This window comes from Rhinoraja longicauda, chromosome 21, assembly GCF_053455715.1.
Source record: "Rhinoraja longicauda isolate Sanriku21f chromosome 21, sRhiLon1.1, whole genome shotgun sequence".
Lineage (NCBI taxonomy): Eukaryota > Metazoa > Chordata > Chondrichthyes > Rajiformes > Arhynchobatidae > Rhinoraja > Rhinoraja longicauda.
The window spans coordinates 6,339,130-6,361,425 of record NC_135973.1 but is presented as its reverse complement, the minus strand read 5'-3'; the positions used below and the strand labels follow the sequence as shown (position 1 = coordinate 6,361,425).

The 22,296-nt window shown below is 44.7% G+C and overlaps 1 protein-coding gene across 1 annotated transcript; it reads right to left on the bottom strand.

Annotated features, from left to right (window-relative positions):
• Window positions 1–2,990: 2,990 nt before the first annotated feature.
• Window positions 2,991–21,980, bottom strand: LOC144604163 (uncharacterized). Its single transcript, XM_078418368.1, has 24 exons — window positions 21,864–21,980; window positions 21,492–21,686; window positions 20,085–20,231; window positions 18,752–18,879; window positions 16,963–17,096; window positions 16,075–16,169; window positions 15,613–15,772; window positions 15,337–15,364; window positions 14,782–14,863; window positions 13,994–14,161; window positions 13,270–13,481; window positions 12,614–12,708; window positions 12,083–12,195; window positions 11,517–11,672; window positions 10,650–10,849; window positions 9,010–9,098; window positions 7,843–7,976; window positions 6,679–6,803; window positions 5,649–5,820; window positions 5,349–5,561; window positions 4,433–4,603; window positions 4,163–4,300; window positions 3,548–3,597; window positions 2,991–3,135 (listed from the first exon to the last, which is right to left on the bottom strand). Exons 1-24 carry the CDS (start codon window positions 21,978–21,980, stop codon window positions 2,991–2,993), a joined length of 3,267 nt encoding a protein of 1,088 aa, XP_078274494.1.
• Between the last annotated feature and the right edge of the window lie 316 nt (window positions 21,981–22,296).

Below are 22,296 nucleotides of genomic sequence, written 5' to 3'. Positions count from 1 at the left end.
CAGACTTTGCTGGCTTTATCTTGTACTATACGTTATTCCCTTAAATGGCTCAATTGTAATCATGTATTGTCTTTCTGCTGACAGGTTAGCACAAACCAAAAGCTTTTCGGAACACGTGCCAATAAACCAAATTGAACTGAACTGATAAACCTCCTCACTTGCACCCAGTGCAATTATTGACAAAGTGTCAGGGTGGCACATTTATTATCAATTTAAACAGTGCGATCACAGGGAGGTGTGCCCAAGATAACGGGTTCATCAACCCCAGGTTTTCATTTGCTGAGCACTTCATCCTTACCAGGCAGGTCTTGGCATCATTCAGAATACTTTGCTTTCTTGCTGATACTTTCCGTAAGGTATTAACGTTCGATTTCCCAACTAATTTGAAGAACTCCCGGCAGTTGAAGTTGAACTGAGTCCTGAAGTGTTGATAACTACGAAGCAAAACATAAAATACACAAGATTATATTATTGATATGAAGTTATTCTTTCTTCTCTCTGCTCCCGACTGGCAGAAGATGAAGGAGTTTGAAAGTGTGCACCATCAGACTCAGGAACAGCTTCTTCCCCTCTATTATCAGGCTTCTGAACCATTCTTCCATAAGCATGGGTAATGTTTGATACACCTCTTCCCCATTATGGACATTGGACTTTGCCTATGGGATTGGTGCCCTATAATGCTGTGAACTATATTCTGCACACTGTATCTTTCCCTTTCCTTTACCTAATGTACTGGAATTTGACTTGATAGTCTTTATGTTTAGTATTTGCTGATTGGTATGGATAGAATGCAAAACAAAACTTTTCACTGTACCTCAGTGCATATGACAATAATAAATCTAATTAATCCTAAGAATCATTTACAATTTCCCAGCCCACATTTACATGCTTTCACACCCATCCCCACCCTGTCCTCCTTTGTAGGCTCCCTCATCGACACGCACGCATCCAGACATGCACACACATGGCCAAAACGCCTGATGCACAGCTATCCTCACTTCATTACCACACGATAGAAAACATACTTAGTGTCACAGAGTGATACAGTGTGGAGAGAGGCCCTTTGGCCCAACTTGCCCACACCGGCCAACATGTCCCAACTACGCTAGTCGTACCTGCCTGTGCTTGGTCTATATCCCTCCAAACTTAACCTATCCATGTACCTGTCTAACTTTTTCTTAAATGTTGGGATAGTCCCAGCCTCAACTACCCCCTCTGGCAGCTTGTTCCACACACACACAACCCTTTGTGTGAAAAAGTTACCCCTCAGATTCCTATTAAATCTTTACCCCTTCAACTTGAACCTATGTCCTCTGGTCCTCGATTCCCCTACTCTGCGCAAGAGACTCCTTGCATCTACACAATCTATTCCTCTCATGATCTTATACACCTCTCGAAGATCACCTCTCATCCTCCTGCGTTCCAAGGAATAGAGACCCAGTCTACTCAACCTCTCATTATAGCTCAGACCCTCTCGTCCTGGCAACATCCTTGTAAATCTTCTGTGAGCTCTTTCAAGCTCGACAACATCTTTCCTAAAATATGGTGCCAGGAAATGAACACAATACTCTACATGCGGTCTCACCAACGTCTTATGCAACTACAACATGACCTCCCAACTTCTATACTTGTTCTGAAGCGAGATGTAATTGTGGTCACTTTGCACCTAAATGGAATCTGAAATAGCAATACCTGGCATTTTTCTGTCTGTCATTCCCTGTGGAACAATCTTTTTGGAGCATTGCAGGGAAGTTTGGACCACAGGGTCTGATCAAGGATCATTCATTGTCTCTCCTTCCCCCTACAATTAGTCTATAGAATGGTCCCTACCTAAAAGGTCAACTATCCATGTTCTCCAGGGATGCTGCCTGACTTGCTGAGTTACTCCAGCACTTTGTGACCATTCAGAGTCTCGCTTGGTACAACTGGACATTAACAGTGCAACAATAGTCTGGACCTCACTACATTAAGGTCCAAGGTTACTCTTTGTCCATCTGTCCCTCAGACATCCAACATGTCCTCACAGTACTGGCTAACCCATGCACTGATCTTACAGCCGATTCCCCGGTCAACCTCAGCCTTCTTTCTCCATTTGTTCAATTATCGTGAGCCTCTGAACGGCCAATGGGCCCAAACCTCCAACCCCTTGCTCCCGGCACAAAGCCTCTGACAAGCCATCCAACGACCTTGCTGCCCAAGGCTCTGGTCCTCTGATGGCTCACCCAATTAATCTGCCCCACACCATGTCCCCATTGGGACCACTGTTCACCCAGCCTCTCTCCCCCACACCCCTCCACATTGACTCAGTCTTGTTGAACGTGAGGCCCAGGATCATACATCACATCCATTGGGATGCACCACCATTTCTACCTCATACTTTCCAGATATAATTTAGTGTGAGTCCCTGAGATTTCCATTCCCCACACCACCTCTGTGCTTGGGCACCGAGGACAACTATCACAGTGAGGAATACACATAATACTTTGAGTCCATGTGCTCACGTTATGTTTCCATTAACTGATAACAGCAAGTACCCTGGTTTATGACAGATCTGGCAAACATCAGCATCAATGGTCTATTCAACAAATAACTTGGGGCCGTACAATGGCGCAGAGGTAGAGTTGCTGCCTTACAGCGCCAGGGACCCAGGGACCCGTAGGATAGTGATAATGTGCGGGCATCCTTGGTCGGAGTGGACTCGGTGGGCGGAAGAACCTGTTTCCGCGCTGTCTCTCTAAACTAAAGTAAACTGAGGAAACTGTTCCAAGGAAACACAACATACTTGAACAGCAGAACATCTGCAGGTAAGACATCCAAGGCGAGTTCAGTTCTTGCAGAAGTGAGTCTTCCAGCCATACATTCAAGCTGAAATGACAGACAACAACGTCACTTTGGGAACTGAAGCATGGAGATACTTTTATTCTCAGTTATTTTCCTCTCTACATCCCGCTGTAGTTTTGCTTCAGTAGTAGGTTAACTGGAGGTATCTTTCACGCTTCTTTGAATGTTCTCACCTGACTTTCATCAAGCACGACCTCTTTATCCTTCACTGCTTGAACGAGCTTCAGAAATGCTGGGAAAGGGAGGGTTTTCGTTGCACCACAACTAAAGCCTCTGAGGACAGCAGGCGACAATCTGGAACAGGTTGTGGCAATATTAATATCTAAACAGTCCACTTTTGTCATCACTTTAAAACCTTTAATCACAACCTCCACCCATTGCATTCCCGAATGATAACATCTCAGGTTGTGATTTTAGACGTTGTCAAAGCACGGGACAGAACATTCAGCTGGTGAACATAACTCTGGCAAAATCAACAAGTGCCCTTCATTCACAACAGTTTAATTACTGATGTAAATTGGCCGTCACACAAATCATTGGCTGTGTTAGAAACTACACGAGAACGCTCAAACTCAACTCAAGTGCACGAATGATGACACCAACACTCCTGCTAAATACATGGACAACAATGCCACATTGGGAGCTCAGGCATGGCAACCCTGAATTAGGCATCAAAAACTGCAGAAATTAAAAGAGCATTGCTTACGTCTCAAAATTGTTGTTGGATCTGACCACATCTTGAAAGAAAACGGCAGACTATGGAAGAAAAGGATTTGAATTAATAACTAATGTAACAGGGTTATGGAGTGTTCATACATTCACCGCTCACACAACATGAATGGGACAATATTCCCGACATCTAACGTACAATGGCATGAAGCAGCTGACTTTCATAAGTTAGATTATAGGAGCAGAATTAAGCCATTCGGCCCATCAAGTCTCCTCCTCCATTCAATCATGGCTGATCTATATTTCCGTCAACCCCATTCTCCTGCCTACTCCCCGTAACTCCTGACATCCGTACTAATCAAGAATCTGTCAATCTCCGCCTTAAAAATACACAATGACTTGGCCTCCACGGCCATCTGTGCAATGAAATCCACAGATTCACCACCCTCTAATTAAAGAAATTATCACTCATCTCCTTACTAAAAGTAAGTCCTTTTATTCTGAGGCTATGGTCTCTGGTCCTAGACTTTCCCACTAGTGGAAACATCCTCTCCACATCTACTCTGTCAAGGCCTTTCACTCTTCAGTAAGTTTCAATGAGATCTCCATCATTACAGCCGTCGTCCCTGCTGTAAACAACCAGATCATCTACCTGACTGGGAGTCCACCGTTTATTGTTGACGTCGCTGAGGCTTAGGTTGGAGGTTAACAGCACAGGTGGAATCTCTTCGACAAGAACAGATGTGATGTTCCTCACAGTGGCAGCTGGGTTGTTAACGTTTCTCAGCACCTGATTTACAACAAAATAGGATAGAATTTACGGGAAGACGAGAACTGGTATCACACAACAGCATTAACGTTGATAACATCTAGATAGACCGTGAGAAACAGATTGCGTTTTGTACCCGTGACAATTGCTCACCTGCAGAACACAGATCGTCCGTATAGATTGTGGTGCACTTCTAATATCCTCACCAAACCTACTGCTTGCGATGACATTGATCAATATCTTAGGATTAATACGTTGGAACACATTGCTGGGAATACCGACAACCAGGCTTCCCAGACCCAGCAGTCTATTCGTGTCATTGACCTGGGTGAAAAGTGAAAGGCAAATGTCACAAATTGACCATGCTATCAAGAATTCATTTTCAAGATTTGTGGCATAATATTGTGATTACCTCCCCCATTCCCCATGTCAGAGAATATTTAGTGAGAAATGACTGAAAATATTGGCTGATCTTCCCATTGCTTGCACCATTGTACATTTGGCATTAAGACCAAATACTGCTGTGGAAGAACTTAGCTTCTGCATGGGTCTACATGGTAGGCTGCTCTGGAAGGATAGATCCCATGGGATTCAAGGAAAGGTAGCTGAATGGATAGAAAATTGGCTTCATGGACTGGAACAGGGGGTGATGGTGGAAGGTTGCTTTCCGGACTGGAGGTCTGTGATTAGTGGTATGCCTCAGGGTTTGGTGCAGGGTCCATTTCTATGATTTGGATGAGAATGTACATGGCATGGTTAGCAAGTTTGCAGATGAAACAAAAGTGGGTGGTAATGTCACGAGTGAAGATGGTTGTCAAAAATTGCAGTGGGATCTTGATGGGTTGGGTAAATGGGCTGAGGAATGGTTGATGGAATTTAATACAGAGAAATGTGTGGTGTTGCACAGTCAATATCTTTACATGCAGCTCTTTGAAAATTCTTTGCTCAGATACAGATTTTAACCTTGTAAAGCAAATTCACTTAAGCACCAGAGGCTCGAGATAATATGAGCATTCATTTTATTCACTTGTTACTAATTGATTCATTACTGTTTTTTTCATTAACTTACTTGATAACCGTCTTTTAGTAGCCTGTTGACGATGGAATTAGCCTGGCCAATGTTCCAGCCTCTGACGCTGCCCAGGTTTGGCAGGGCTCGCTCCAAAGTGTTCCCATCAATTTTGTTAACCTGTGACAGCGACAGTCCGACTGCGGTTTGCCCCAAAGCGTTCAAAGTGCTGACTGAAAAGGTGTCGATTTTGCCCACTAAAACTACCGCCAACTGAAAGAATGAACAGCAAGGCATTAACACCGAGCATCTTTCACAACACCTGCTTCAGCAAAATGTTTTACAGGAAGTATTTCTCACCTGAAGCTGTTCATCTGTCGGACCTTCAGCGGGTGAGATCCCATTGGCAGTTGTGTTCGGGGACACACCAGGCTCACACACTTGGTTTACCTTCTCGATCACAGACAAGATTTCCTGTCCACTCAAGGGCTGTGAAGTACCGTCAATGAAGCAAAACAGAGAGTCTGGGAGGCTGCAAGAGATAGATGCCAGTCGCACAATGTGTGAGCCAATCTCACAGAGATGGAGTATTCTCCCTCCCTGGAGCTATTATAGAATTGTTACACAAGCAAACTTTGAAGAATCATCAAGATACTTTACACATCATCCCCCAACTTGCATCAGTTCCTAAGTTTTCCAATTAATATCTAATTTTACTGTGAAAGAGGAACTACCTTTAGACTTTATAGATATTGCTTGGAAACTGGCCCTTCAGCCCATCGAGTCTGCGCCGACCAGTGATCACCCCGTATATGAGCACTAACTTAAACTTTGTAGTGTGCGACAAACCGGAGCAACAGGAGAAAACCCACGTGGTCACGGGGAGAACGTAAAAATTCTGTACAGACAGCACCCGAGGTCAGGATCAAACCTGGGTCCCTGCCACTGTAAGGCAGCAACTCTGCCACTGTGTCACTGTGATGCCCCTTCATGAAAATTGGCTTTACTTAGTCTCTCTATATTTCTCAGTTGCTGGTAATTGGATTATTTACAGCTTTAAACTCAAAACAACGCAAAGCCTTGAACTTGAGGAAGGAAGCCCCTCTCAACAAGCAAGACTACAAATAAGGTGACAGATTATTGTGGCATCGACTGCAATGCAATGTGACAATCAAACCATTTTAAATGGCAGAGTGGTCAACTCTGGGACGACTGTGTACATTGGTCCACACATCATGAATGGTTTAAGGAAGTGACCCACCACCACCTTCTCAGGGGAAACCCGGATGATCAAGAAATGTTGTTCACACCCGCAATGCCCCCAGCCTTTTCACAATACAACATTAAACTGCTTCACTCCTGTCAGGGAGAGATGATGTCAAAGACCTACCTTAAGACAGTCACATTAGAGTTGTTTCTGACCAGCAAGTTGAGGTACAACTTTGAAACTTCACTGGGTAACGTCAGATTTGCCAAGAGTGCCAGGTTTTCAGGGTTTTCAGCAAATCGTTGAATCTGCACAAGGTTGAGAAGAAATTACAAATATTTAACTGGAAGAAGTCTTTTGATGACTAATCTTTGAAAGAAATAAAGATTCAGCTTCGTGTTGGTGAAACACACTATGATGGATAACGTGGATTGTAAGAAAGCTTCCAAACCACAGATGACGTTTAATAGAATATTGTGTGGTTGCATCAAACTTGAAGCTTATTTTGCACTCCCATCAATTTTCTTATCCAAAGATTTCTGAAATGTGACTGGTTTGTAAGTTCCTGCTTTATTTGCTACTTCTAACAAGGATTTATACCTCTGGAAGGCTAACACTTAAGTTTGAGATATGAGAGACTGTAGATGCTGGAATCCCGAGTAAAATGCAAAGTGCAGGATGAACACAGCGGATCAGGCAGCATCTGTGGAAGCAAAATACAGGCGACCTTTCCGCAAGAAATAGGAGCAGAATTAGGCCATTTGGTCCGTCCAGTCTACTCCACCATTCAATCTGGCCGATCTACTTTCCCCTCTCAACCCCATTCTCTCGTCTTCTCCCCATAACCTTTGACAGCCTTCCTGAGCAAGAATTTCACATTAGGACCTTACTTCCAAATTGAGTCGACCAGAATTGTCGACTGTCCATGCCCTCCCCAGATGCTGCCTGACCCACTGACTTCCTCCAGCACTTTGTGCTTTGTGAAATAGTTCATAAGTTCATAAGTTGTAGGAGCAGAATTAGGCCATTCTGCCCATCAAGTCTATGCCATTCAATCATGGCTGATCTATCTTCCCCTCCCAACCCCATTCTCCTGTCTTCTCCCTATAACCCCTGACACCCATACTAATCAATAATCTGTCAATCTCCGCCTTTAAAATATCCATTGACTTGGCCTCCACAGCCTTCTGTGGCAATGAATTTTGCAGATTCACCACCCTCTGACTCAAGAAACTCCTCTTCATCTCCACAGTTACATTTTTCAAAATTGATTTCCACAAGTAGCTGGTTACCCGGGCAACTCGATGTTTGACAATCCCAATCAAAAGTTTAAAGGAGAATATGTACCTCAGATTCATTATTGAAGAAGGACAGAAGATCCACCCTGGATATGTGATTCATGTAAAGCCCCAGATATTGAGCAAACCAGGCAGTGGAGTTCAGGGCGGGATCAGTAACATTATAGCACGTGGGCTTGGGACCTGTAAGAAAAATAATTCCACGTTAATTCTGTGGAAAATGAAAAGTCATGCCGAACATCATTTCCACGATCAAGCAGGAATTGCACTTCCACGCCCAACAGCAGGGACCGTTTCTTCCCAGCTGTATCAGGCAACCGAACCATCCTACCGCGACCCTTGGACTAACTTTGATTGGACTTTACTGGCTTTACCTTTGCACTAAGCGTTATTGTACCTGTACACTATAAATGGCTCGATTGTAATCATGCATTATCTTTCTGCTGACTGGATAACAGGCTCCAAGAGCCTTTGTCGGCACCTCGACACAAGACAATAAACTAAACTAGAATTAACCAACTAAACTAGATGGTTATTGATAGAACTAATCATCATGTTCTTCGGTGAAGCACAGTTAATCTGGTTGAAGGTCAGGGTGTTGGTGAGTCAGGGGTAGATGGGGGATAAAGGAGGAAGAGCAGGTGAACCGAGTGGCATCTGGTCGCCCAAAAACATTCCATAAGTGGGGATACCGTCTCATTCACCTCGACATCTACCTCACTGTGGAGATTAGACGTTGTCTATCGAACTGTTAGGCTACAACACTGAGTACTATATTCTACATTCTGTATCTTACAGTGTGACATGGTGGCACAGCGTCAGAGTTGCTGCCTTACGGCGCCAGAGACAAGGTTTTGATCCTGACTCTGGGTGCTGTCTGTACGGAGTTTGTACATTCGCCCCATGACAGCATGGGTTGTCCCCGGGTGCTCTGGTTTGCTCCCATAGTGCATAAACGGACAGGTTTGTTAATTTGGCTTCGGTAAAAACTGTAAACTGTCCTTAGTGGGTAGGATAGTGCCAGTGCTCGGGGATCGCTGATTGGCGTGGAGACAGTCAATCTCTGTACCCTGGGGAGCAACTAGAACTCTGCTGATGGTTGATGAGAATAAGCTGTTCTTGAACCTGGATCTTATGGTTCTCGGGCCATCTTTGACTACGACGGGTCATAACAACTCCACCTCTGGAGCTTTTCAACAAGAAAGCGTAACGTCACCTTGCTGGAGATAAGATTTGATGCCCTCATAGATTTCCCTCTGTTTGTCTGCAGTAAGTTCACTGTAGGGAGCATTCAATGTTCTGACACTAAAGGAGAAATTCAAGAAATTTAATAACATTTAGAATATCATCATCAGCTTGACTACAGTTACTAAAGAAAACAATATAACTCACGACAATAGAACTGAAAGTGTAGCACCATACAATCTAATGGTAACATTCAATCAGTGTTTCGTTACATGTACACGTGGTGAGAGATACTCGATCAGTGCCAAGAATGACCAGGAACAAAGGAGGATGGAGATAGTGTTGGACATTGTCTGGTCCATCACGGGTATTGATCTCTCCACCATTGAAGAGACCTACAGGATGCACTGCCTCAAGAGGGCAGCCAATGTCAAAGATCCACACCACCCCAGCCACGCTCTCATCTCACTGCTGCTGTCGGGAAGAGGCATGGCCCAGAGAACCATAAGATCCAGGTGCAGGAACAGCTTCGTCTCATCAACCATCAGGCTCTTGACCCAAACCACACAACCCTAACTACAACCTTGCCCCAGCATCAAACTACTATGGATTTTGTATAAAATTGCTCAATTGGAGTCTGGTTATCTAGTCTAAATATTGATATGGTCATAAGTGATTGGAGCAGAATTAGGCCATTTGGACCATCAAGTCTATGCCGCCATTCAATCATGGCTGATCTATCTCTCCCTCCTAACCCCAATCTGCCAACTTCTCCCTATAACCCCTGACACTCAAAATAATCAAGAATCTATCTATCTCTGCCTTAAAAATACCTATTGACTTGGTCATCACGACTCTTGCGTTTATACAAATATATCCGCTGAAACAGACTCTCCATTCCTCTCTCTCATTCGATGATATGTAACACATTCAGTAACTAAGACATGAGATAGACACAAAATGCTGGAGTAATTCAGGCGGACAGGCAGCATCTCTGGATAGAAGAAATGGGTTACGTTTCTGGTCAAGACTCTTCTTCGAACATTTCGCACAGTGAAATTCTTTGCTGGTATACCCAATGTATACAAATAGCGGCCACCTACGGCACTGACAAATTTACAACAAGCACGTCGGGTTCTCCTTTTGTCCTCCCCCCTGCCCTCACGGCGGTCCCGCCATGACAGGTCCTCCATTGTTCTTCCCCGTCCCTTATAGCGGTTGCCTCACGCCCAGTTGTCCATTGTTCTTTCCCCACCCTCATGGCGATCCCTCCACACTCTCATCAGCCGTGGACCTCACTGTCGCCGCTGCCTCGATAAAGGCATCCGGCCGCGTTCCCAGTCCACAGCCGACTTCTGGCCGCACGGCCCGGCGGGAACCCTTTCAAGTTCACACCCAAAAATCACCACGACAATTCGCTTTATAAATCTACATTCTTTTTGACACAAAAAGCAGGATGTTGTCTGTCCCGTTGAGTTACTCCAGCTTTAAACCAGCATCTGCAGTTCCTTCCCACAAGACATGGGATTTTTTTTCAACACAATGCTCAGTTTCAATCAATCAGTTGACTGCACCTCAGAGATAACGCACTGAGAAAGCCAATCACTTGGGATGACTGACACACTTGAGGGGTTTACCCGTGGAATGTACATTCAACGTAGGTGTACTTACATTTTCCGGTAGGAAAGGCAGTCGATCCTCAGGCTGTTGTTGGAAGCCAAAAGGGCAGAAGTGATGAATGGCACATATGGAGTTAATCTGAACTGAAGCCATTGATCCACCTGGGTGACATTGAGCACAGGCAGACTGCTGGTGAACAGAGGCCACACACCCTCCAGGATCGCAGCTCGGTTAGCGGCTGAGAGTTTACTCTGGCAAAGGGAGAGGAAACAGGCTTCTGTTAAAATTGTACACCTTCAATTTAACAGAATGATGTGACACCTGAAGCTTTTGGCTTCTGTAAATTGTCCCTAGTGTTTAGGATAGAACTGGTGAACAGGTGATCGTTGGTCGGCACGGGCGACGTATCTCTGTCACACTGTATCTGTCAAACTAAAACTAAAGCCTGGGATGGATCCTGATCTCGGGTGTTGTCTGAGTGGACTTTGCACATTCTCCCTATGGCAGCATGGGTTTCCTATGGGTGCTCCGGCTTTCACCCACATCCCAATATCCTGCGGGTTTGCAGGTTGATTGGCCTCTGAAAAATTGCCCCTAATACGTAGGGAGTGTGAACGTGTGATGAATGGTCGACGTGGACTCGGTGGGCCGAAGGGCCTGTTTCCATGTTGTGTCTCCAAAATTAACACATCTTGTAAATTCTACAAATTCTCTTCCACAAGCACTGTGTGCTTTCAGTCAAAGCCTCCACACCCAGGACCAGTCCTATCATTATTCCTTCTGCGTGCGAAGCACTGGACCAAACACAAGGGTCACAAATCACACAACAACTTAAGGTGTCCCTATCTGTTTGAAAACCCCTCCATGTGATCAACACTACAACGTATGACAGGAAACATAAAAACAGCTGCTGCTCACGTCTTGGGTTCTTTCATTGAATCGGTCTATGAATGCAGCCAGTTTGTCAATGGGTTGGACAAAGGCTAACACTCTGGTCAGGATCTGGTTGTCATTAATGAATCCAGGCATGCTCAGCACATCAACCAAGTCACGGGGATCGGTAACATTGATCACCTGTAACAATAAGAATGACAATTTTACCTCCATGACCAGAAATAGTCCACATATCACACCTGGACACAGTGTCAAGGTTCCATTTACGTGTAAATGTATCGGAAAGCATCAGTGCTGTTAATAAGCACAAAAAGCTGGAGTAAGTCAACGGGACAAGCAACATCCCTGGAGAGAAGAAATGGGTGACATTTCGAGCCGAGACCCTTCTTCAGACCCAAAACGTCGCTCATCCTTTTTCTCCAGAGATGCTGCCTGTCCCGTTGAGTTACTCTAACATCTTGTGTCTATCTTCGGTGTAAACCAGCATCCGCAGTTCCCTCCAACACATCCGTACATTTAATATTGTCTCAAAAGAAAAATTAACAATCACTCATACTTGCATAAACCCAAAGGAATAATTTTGCTTTTACCTCAGGAGTCAGGAAAAATGCATCTGTCAGATTGAGCAAACCGGCAAAACTTTGGAAATAGTTTTTCACGTAGATGGTAACGCTGCCATTTTCAAAACAACGCAACGGGAATGCTGAGAGGAAAGAAAATAAATATGATGCATTTGACAAAAATGATACTTTATTCAGTGTAAATGTTTAGTTTAGTTTAGAGATACAGCGTGGACACAAGCCCTTCGGCCCAAAGAGTCCACGCCGTCCAGCGATTCCCACACTATCCTACACACACTAGGGACAATTTACAATTATACCAAGCCAATTAACCTACAAACCTGTACGTCTTTGGAGTGTGGGAGGAATCTGGAGCTTTCCGGAGAAAACCCACGCAGATTACTGGGAGAACGTACAAACTCCACACAGTCAGCGTGCGGCCTAAACGTCTGGAAGCTAAATTATGCCGCAGACTAACAACGACAGGGTGAAAGACTGGGGCATTGAGAATTACAAGTCAATTTCTCTTTGTTATCATTTACGAATGCCTTTCCATCTCACCTGTATTGTTGAGGTAACCAAAGATCCATAGTCTCAGCACAGTTTCCCGTGTTTCACGCGGCATTTCAGCAAATCCATAATTCAGGCCATTTAAGCTAAACAAATAGATATTAATGTCATTATTTGTCAAGCACCAGATCAATAGTCACCTTTCAACTGGTGAGAACAATTTTAGGATCCTTCCCAAATGATGCCTCAAACTTCAGCTAATTGAAAGGTAGTTCACCATAAAGATTGCCTGTTATACTGTCAGAAAACTCTGCCAAAGATTAGTATCGAAATAGCCTGAAAATGTTCCTGAGCGTAGCTCATCTTCCTCTTTCGTTTCACACCACCTCTCATCTTCAGAAGGATTAGCTCCTCACTGCAAAAATAACCCTAAAGACAATCTGCGACTTGCAGACGTGTAAAAGGCACCCGGGTGATTCTACTCACTCCGACCTGCGCGAGATAACCACTTATGAGGTGTTTGCGCAGTACTCAACCAAAACCAGAAACAGAATTACTGTTGGATCTTGGAATGACCCTTGCCTGTGTAAGGCACTGTGTACTGGGTGCTCCATGGCAGTGAACAAGTTAAATTGCCTTCCGCAGGGTCTGCTTCCTCGATACAACATGCAACAACAGATGATTGTAAAAGAGAGGTGTCCACTCACACTGCTCGGTAACCTTCACAGCTGATGTCCCTTCTCAGCAGCGGCACCAGCACCGACTGGGAAATGCCAGCAATGAACGGCCGGAGTTGCTCCTGGAACCACTTCCTCAGGAAGGCGGGACTGGTCAAGTTATCCCTGGTCCTCACCACCTCCCACAAGGCATTCAGAAACGTCATCTTTGTCATCAGGGGAATTAATGTTGTGTTCCGTGTCTGAAACAAAACACAACACGTCAGCGGTGGAGACAGAGATTCCTTTGTAGAAACGACATCACACCTTTCATTAGTTCATAGGTTCTAGGAGCAGAATTAGGCCATTCGGCCCATCAAGTCTACTCCGCCATTCAATCATGGTGATCTATCTTTCCCTCTCAACCCCCTTCTGGGGTCCTGCCATCTCCCCATAACTCCTGAACACCGTACTAATCAAGAATCCGTCAATCTCCACCTTAAAACTACCTATTGACTGTGGCAATGAATTCCACAGATTCACCACCATCTGACTAAAGATTTTAATACATTTATTACCAACAAGAGGTTAACAGCACAGGTGGAAACTCTGGGATGAGAACAGATGGGATGTTCCTCACTGGTTGTCTCCACATCCACTCTATCCAAGCCTTTCACTACTCGGTTTACAAGGTGTTGACCGTGTATTTTGAACCATACCAAAGATTCTTACATCACTGAAAATGGTTCCCAAGTTCCCTCCCTGGATGAATTACCTTGTTGTTGAACATGTCCAGGGCCTCCATCAGTCTGGTTCCGTCAAGCTTCTGAATGAAAACAGTCAGGGCCATTTCATTCGACCTGTTCAGAGGCTTCAGGCCAGTGAAGCACTGAAACACATCTGACAAGAGGTCACTGCTTAAACCGAAAAGCAATAGCTTAGGCTGCAAAGGAAAAACGCTGCCTTAGATTATAACATCCCAGCATATTGGTGTTCACTATCAACGATGAGCAATAGTTCACCAACCAGCCATTCAAAGCACAACAGTTAAATGTACTCATGGAAGTCAGACACACATAGTCTTAATAGAGCACCTCTACAACATTTAACATTATTCATGGTGATCTTATAGAGGTGTACAAAATCATGAGAGGAATAGATTGGGTGGATGCACAGAGCTTCTTGCCCAGAGCAGGGGAATTGAGAACCAGAGGACATCGGTTTAAGGTGAGGAAGAAAAGATTTAATAGGACTTCAGAAGTAACTTTTTCACATAAAGGCTGGTGGGTGTATGGAACCAACTGCCAGAGGAGGTAGTTGAGGCAGGTACCATTCCAATGTTTAACAAATATTTTGACAGGTACATGGATAGGACAGGTTTAGAGGGAAATGGGGCAAATGCAGGCAGGTGGAAATATTGTAGATGGGACATGTTAGTCGGTGTGGGCAAGTTGGGCCGATGGGCCTGTTGCCACGCTGTGTGATTCTATAACTATGACTATTATTTAAGTGCAAACTGCCATTGACGTCTTTGTGTGAGATTCAAATCATGAAAATGCTTACCTCTGCACAAGCAAACTGTGTGATATTGAAGTTGCACAGTTGGCTTGCATTAACTGCAGTCAGGAAATCATTCATAGCCGAACTGTGCAAAGAAAATTAAAATTACTTTTACAGATGGAGAATAGTTGAGAAACAAACAACAAAACAACCTATTTTTATTGCACAGAGGGGGACATAATTAAAAAATAATCTTTAATTTCATGTCATCTGTCATTCCCAAGTGAGGCACAATAGTAATTGGGCACCACCAGTGATAGATGTAAGATAGAGGCAAAGTGCTGGAGTACCTCAGTGGGTCAGGCAGCATCTCTAGAGAAAAAGGATGGGTGACATTTGTTCCAAAGAAGGCTACCGACCGGAAATGTCACCAGTCCTTTTTCTCCAGGGATACTGCCTGACTTGCTGAGTTACTCCAGCACTTTTTGCCTATGTTTGGTATAAACCAGCATCTGCAGTTCCTTATTTCTCCACAATGACAGATGAAGTCAGGCACCAACAAGTTAACAGCGTGTCATGGGGGGATAGATAGAAAAGGCATTCACGTCAAATTCTTACCTGTTCACACTGCTGCACAATCTTGTTTCTGAAGGAGAAAGTATAAGAAGTTAATAACAGATTTGAATTATAACACTTGGATTAACTAGAGTAATCATTGTGTGTGATTATTTTTGCAAAGTAGTACTGATAATGTTTTATTATTCTTCATAAGTTCATAAGCTGGAGGAGGACAATTAAGGTATCCAGCCCATCAGGTCTACACCTCATTCAATCACCAGTCTTTGATAAAATGTAATCATTGCAAGTGCTCTCTGCTGTTTCGGAGACAGTTACCTGATGAATTATCTGGAATACCACCCTTCAAACCAAGTTTCCGGACTTCAAACTCAGTGTTTGAGGCCACCCAAAGCATCACGACCGTTTCATTCACGCCATCTCGAAGAGCTTGCAGGTTAAACCCGAGCAGGTCGATGATGTTCTGGGCGGTCAGATTCTGAGATGGAAACACAATTCATGAATGAGCAAAACAGGCAAAATATCGCACTTCATCAGGACTAATATCATCAGTTCAAATAGAGTTCATGGTTTTCTTGTTCATTAAGATTTCAGACAAGCCGGCTGTAAATGTGTGTTGGTAATGTGTTGCTAAATGTGTGATATGTTGGTAATCTGCGGCAGTGTTTCAGGATCAGAGGGTCCGTGCGGGCGATTGGCTGTGAGAGGGGATGTGAAGTATCGGAATTGAACGCGTTGCAATACTTAAGCAGTCAGAGGTTTGTCACCGACAATTTGTACCTGCACTTCTTCCGGATTCAAATTCTTGAAGATTGCAAACTCCATGTTAACTTCATTAATTGCAAGAAACCTCAAGTCATCAGTTGCGGCACCGCCTGGAGGAAGCAGAGACATTTCTCAGATGAATGCTGCAGCTCTGCACATTCACACAGCCTGGGGCAGCTCCAGCCAAGACCACAAGAAATTACAGAGACTTGTGGACGCAGCCCAGACCATCACACAAACCAACCTCCATTCCAGTGACTCCATCTACACCTCACACTGCCTCGGCAAGGCCAGCAGCATAATCAAGGCCTAGTCTCACCCTGATCACTCCCTCTTCTCCCCTCTCCCATCAGGGAAGAGGTACACAAGCATGCAAGCATATACCCCCAGATTCAGGGATATTATCAGGTGCCTGAACCATCGTATCAAGAACTAGAGAATGGTCCAGAGCTACCATCTACCTCACTGGAGATCCTCGGACTATCTCTAATCAGACTTTACTGGACTCTATCTTGCACTACATGTTATTCCCTTTATCTTGTGTCTGCACGCTGTGGATGGGTCGATTCTATTCATGTATGCTCTTTCCACTGTCTGGATAACACACGAGAAAGTGCTTTTCATTGAACCTCGCTCGGTACACGTGACACCAACCTAAATGAGATGAAATTAAACTAAATTAAACTAATCTAAACTAAACCAAACCAACCTATCAGATTGGATTGGATGCAAAGCAAAGCCTTTCACTGTATCTCGGTGCATCTTAATCTATGAGTAACCCAGATGTGAATTGGAAAAGCCCAGTCACCGTGGATCCCATACAGCTTAATCTTTCGGTTAAGCGACCATGAGACCACCATCAAAATCAGACTCAGGAGTAAAATAAAACTTTGATTGACTTACCAAGATACGCCTTGACCAGTTGATAGTATGGGATGGGTTTGTTTTGCTCAGAGCTCAGTGCCAGGACGGCCTGGTCGTAAAGGAGGCTTTTGACTGACTGAGGACAAGAAGAAAACTCCAGAGCCCCGGCGTCCCTGTGGGAGTGAGATTACATCGTCAGTCTCGGTTTGTGCTTCAACCCCCCCATTGCACCAGTTAGGGACTTGCGAAACAGAGAACAGAGAACTAGAACTAGGGTGATCGGTGCTCTCTGTACGAAGTTTGGGCATTGGACTAGGACTGGAGGGCAGCCAACGTTTTAAGAAAGGAGGGAGAGAGAAAACAGGGAATTAGAGACCAGTTAGCCTTACATCAGGAATGGGGAAGTTTATTAAAGATGTAATAGTAGCGCATTTGGAAAGCAGTGACAGGATCGGTCAAAGGTATCACAAAATGCTGGAGTAACTCAGCGGGTCAGCCAGCATCTCTGGAGAGAAGGAATGGGTGACGTTCCCGGTCGAGACCCTTCTTCAGACTGCAGAACTGTCTCGACCCAAAACGTCACCCATTCCTTCTCTCCAGAGATGCTGCCTGACCCGCTGAGTTACTCCAGTATTTTGTGATACCTTCGATTTGTACCAGCATTTGCAGTTATTTTCCTCTACAGGATCGGTCAAATTCAGCATGGATTTATGAAGGGGAAATCATGCTTGACTACTCTTCTGGAATTTTTTGAGGATGTCACAAGTAGAATGGATGAGAGAGAGCCAGTGGATGTGGTACATCTGGAGTTTCAGAAAGCCTTTGATAAGATCCCACAAAATTAGAGCACATGGTATTAGGGGTAGGGTATTGACGTGGATAGAGAACTGGTTGGCAGACAGGAAGCAAATAGTAGGGATAACGGGTCCTTTTCAGAATGGCAGGCAGTGACTAGTAGGGTGTCCATGGCATTGTTCACGCTTGCCATGAACACCTTCCACTCTCCGACATCACAAGACCCAGTTCACCCAGTGACCAGAACAACGCCATCCGTTTCCCAACACCTACCAGTACCTGTATACGACAGACACCGCACCCTTGACCCACTGAAGCCCTCGCCCATTCTCAATGTCCTCAGTGGCCCCATTGACCCGTGCTGAGCATCCTCCCAGGTTTCCCTCTGCCTGAACTAACAATTTCATTTCCGCTCTTGCTCATGAATACTGGGCCATGGGGTGTTTCATCCTTGGTCATAGAGTCACAGCTAGTGTCATAGAGTCATACAGCGTGATTACAGGCCCTTTGGCCCAACTTGCCCACACCGGCCAACATGTCCCATCTTACACTAGTCCCACCTGAGGGATATTTAGTCCATATCCCTCTAAACTGGTCCTATTCATGTACCTGTCCAAATGCTTCTTAAACATTGCAATATTACCTGGCTCAACTCTTTCTTCTGTCAGCTCGTCCCATACACCCTTCACCCTTGGTTAAAAAAGTTACCCCTCAGGTTCCTATTAAATCTTTCTCCCTTCATCTTAAACCTATGTCCTCTGGTTCTTGATTACCCTACTCTGGACATGAGACCCTGTGCATCTACCCGATCTATTCCTCTCATGATTTTGTGCATCTCCGTTAGATCATCCCTAGTCCTCTTGCGCTCCAAGGACTGGAGTCCTGGCCTGCTCAACCTCTCCCTATAGCTCAGGCCCTTGAGTCTTGCCAACATCTTTGAAAATATTCTCTGCATCTTGACAACATTGGTCTTCTGTCGTTCGATTATTTTGCCTTTCCAGGCATCAATCAAGCTCTGAGCTGTGACACTCACGTCAGGTTTGCAATGTTCACCAGCTGCTCTCTGTCCAGAATGCACAAGTTGCCTCCACCAACAGCTTTCAAAGATACTGCATTAAGAACACCATTGAACTGGAGGTATCTTGTGATGATGACTTTAACCTGTAGAAATACATTTGGAGAACACAAAATAAATTACAAACGGCTCTGTGATGTTGGTTTTATTCTAAATTTAATATGCAATAAGATCTAAATAACTTTTCAGTGAAGGAATTATAAATTCATAAGATCTTGGAGCAGAATTAGGCCATTCAGCCTATCAAGTCTACTTCGCCATTCAATCAGGTCTGATCTATCTATCCTTGCCAACCCCATTCTCCTGCCCTCTCCCCATAACCCCTGACACCCATACTAATTGAGAATCTGTCAATATCCACCTTTCAATGACCATCTGTTGCAATAAATTCCAAATTCCGCACCCTCTGATTAAAGATGGCGCTGGTCCTGGACTCTCCCACTAGTGGAAGCATCCTCTCCACATTCACTCTAGCTACACCTTTTCACAATTCGGTGAGATTCACCCCCTCCCCCCCCCCCGCCCCCTTCATCCTTCTAAACTCAAGAAGTGTTTATTCGTTGAAACATCCATTGATGTAGATGATGGATAAGGACCAAAGTCTGGAGGTGTCCCTCCTAGTTTTGATAAAACTCAACCAAGATGCAAAAATCATCAGTAAACTTCAATACATTCAAAGCTCCGCTGCCCGTCTACTCACCCACACCCCGATCCGTGACCATATCACCCCCGTCCTTTATAAACTCCACTGGCTCCCCATCCCCCACAGAATCCAGTACAAAATCCTCCTCATAACCTACAAAGCCCTCCATAACCTGGCCCCATCCTACCTGACCGACCTCCTCCACAGGCACACTCCCACCTGCACCCTCCGCTCTGCTGCTGCCAATCTCCTATCCCCCCACATCCGGACCAAACTCAGATCCTGGGGGGACAGGGCTTTCTCCATCGCTGCTCCCACCCTATGGAACTCACTACCCCAAAACGTTAGAGACTCCTCCACACTCACCACATTCAAAACATCGCTGAAGTCTCACCTGTTCAGTACTGCCTTCAACCACTGAAGGTCACCTCACCTTCTGTCTCCTTTCTCTGTTCGTTTATTTATTTACTTATTTATCTATTTATTCATTTCCCTATGTTCTCTAAATCTCTGTAAAGCGTCTTTGAGTATATGAAAAGCGCTATATAAATAAAATACATTATTATTATTATTATTATAAATCCTTTTGATCAGTGTCAGAATGTCTCCGCCAGTAGGGTGTCATTAAAACGTTGCTGGTGTCAGTACCGTTATGATTTCCTGCTCTCGCCTCAACAATGCAGAAAGTGTCTCCACTCGAGTGATATTCCAGCTGCTGATTTCCGTTGCATTGAACACGATGGAGATGTTGCCCAGCAGTTGTATCTGGTTTTCTGGGAGGCCACTGGAATAAATCTGAATGGAAATGTCAACAAGGTTAGCCTTCATTTTAGTTGTTAAAATTTGGCTGTAAATTCTGCTTTAGCTTGAAATGCCGAGCTACAATGTAATTCCACTTCTCTTCATTGCACCTTGAAGTTACCACCCCATGTGGTTTTTCCCTCCATGGAAAGATTTGGAACAGATATCCCACCAAGTTTCACATGACTCCCTGTCAAACCCTCATGGTGGAGCGATGATGGGAGAACCCTGGAACTGAGATCTGTATTGTTCTGTATTGTTGGAGGTGCCGACTTTTGGACAGAACATAAAACTGAAGCCTTTCCTGCCTGTTCGAATTTGGCCAAAACCCCATTATTTACGTTAGAGATACAGTGCAGAATCAGCCCACCTAGTCACAAGCACTATCCTACACACACTCAGGACAATTTACAATTTTTATCGTACCCAATTAACTTACAAACTTGCATGTCTTTGGAGTGTGGAGGAAACCGGAGCACCCGGAGAAAACTGACACGGTCATGGGGAGAAAGCACAAATTCTGTACACACAGCACCCGTAGTCAGGATTGAACCCAGGTCCGTGGCGTTGTGAGGCAGCAACTCTGTGCAACCCCTATTGACTCTAGTTGACAACAAAATAAATGGAAGTACCAGGTTCCTGAACAATATGTATTTAGGGTGGATATCATTGACACAAAATACAGGGTTTTTATCTCCTTTTAATATCTTTTATTTGGTAATCATAAATTACATTGGAGCAGAATTAGGCCATTCAGCCCATCGTGTCTACTCCGTCATTCAATCATCTGATTTATTTGTGATATCTTCTATCACAAAGTGGTAGGGGTGGCACGGTGGTGCAGCGGTAGAGTTGCTGCTTTACAATGCTTTTAGCGACCCGGGTTCGATCCCGACTACGGGTGCTATCTGTATAGAGTTTGTATGTTGTCCCCGTCATCTGCGTGGGTTTTCTCTGAGATCTTCGGTTTCCTCCCACAATCCAAAGACATACAGGTTTGTAGGTTAATTGGCTTTGTATAAATGTATACATTGTCCCCAGTTTGTGTAGGATAGAGTAAATATGCAGGGATCGCTGGTCGGTACGCACTGGGTGGGCCGTAGGGCCTGTTTCCACGCTGTATTTCTGAACTAATCTAACTTATTGTGTGATTCTCATGGTCCCCGAAGTTATATCAGCACCGTGGAATAATCAAAAGCAACAAACATCATCAATGAGTTGTTCTTCCTCTGTCCTTACACAGAGATTACATACCTGTAGAAGTCTATTTTTCAGCACTTTCAGCTGTGTTTGATCAAAGGCAAGAGATCCCAGTTGGAGAATGTTATCTTTCAGCACAGCATCACTCAAACAAAGGTCCAACTGGGCCGCATTGTAGATTGCAGGCGTCAGGTCACTGATGTCCTCGGGACCTATCACTCCCTCTGTACAGACTGCAAATACAAACCTCTGTTAGTTGATGGAGGTGCAGGAAAGGCAGATTAATGCTGTGGGTTAAGGGGTTTTCGGATGGGATACAGGTGCTAAAAAGGAGGGGTGGTAACAATGTGTTCAATATATGGGAAGCTGTGGGAAGAGATAATGTATTGAAAGGACCATTAAATGAACCGATACACCATCCATTACCCTCAATCCCTCCAACTCCAGCACACCGTGACTGCCCAGTACACCATTTGACCACTCCTCCCAACCTTCACCACCAAGCAGGATGAGGGCAACGGGTGAATGGGAACCTGAATCCATGTGAGTAACCCTCCTAGCTGCACCCTACCCAGCCAGGATATATGTAGCTGCCCTTCATCACTGCTCGATCTGAAAGCTGCAACTCTCTATCCAACATTACCCTTAACATTACCCTTGAGGGTGGCACGGTTATGCAGCGGCGGAGTGCTGCCTCACGGCACAAGAGACCCAGTTCGATCCTCACTACGGGTGCTATCTGTATGGAGTTTGGACATTCTCCCCGTGATCTGTGTGGATTTACATTGGGAACTCTGGTTTCCTCCCACACTCCAAAGACGTGCAGGTTTGTAGGTGAATTGGCTTGGTAAGATTGTAA

What these genes read in the sequence shown, in the direction of transcription:
- LOC144604163 (XM_078418368.1), bottom strand. Translation starts at nt 21,980, where the DNA reads ATGGATTCAGGTTCCCATTCACCCGTTGCCCTCATCCTGCTTGGTGGT. An exon ending in CATTTTTCCTGACTCCTGAG is followed by an intron (nt 11,673 to 12,082) that starts GTAAAAGCAAAA and finishes TTATTGTTACAG; the next exon opens with GTGATCAATGTTACCGATCC. An exon ending in GGACGATCTGTGTTCTGCAG is followed by an intron (nt 4,301 to 4,432) that starts GTGAGCAATTGT and finishes GTTGTAAATCAG; the next exon opens with GTGCTGAGAAACGTTAACAA.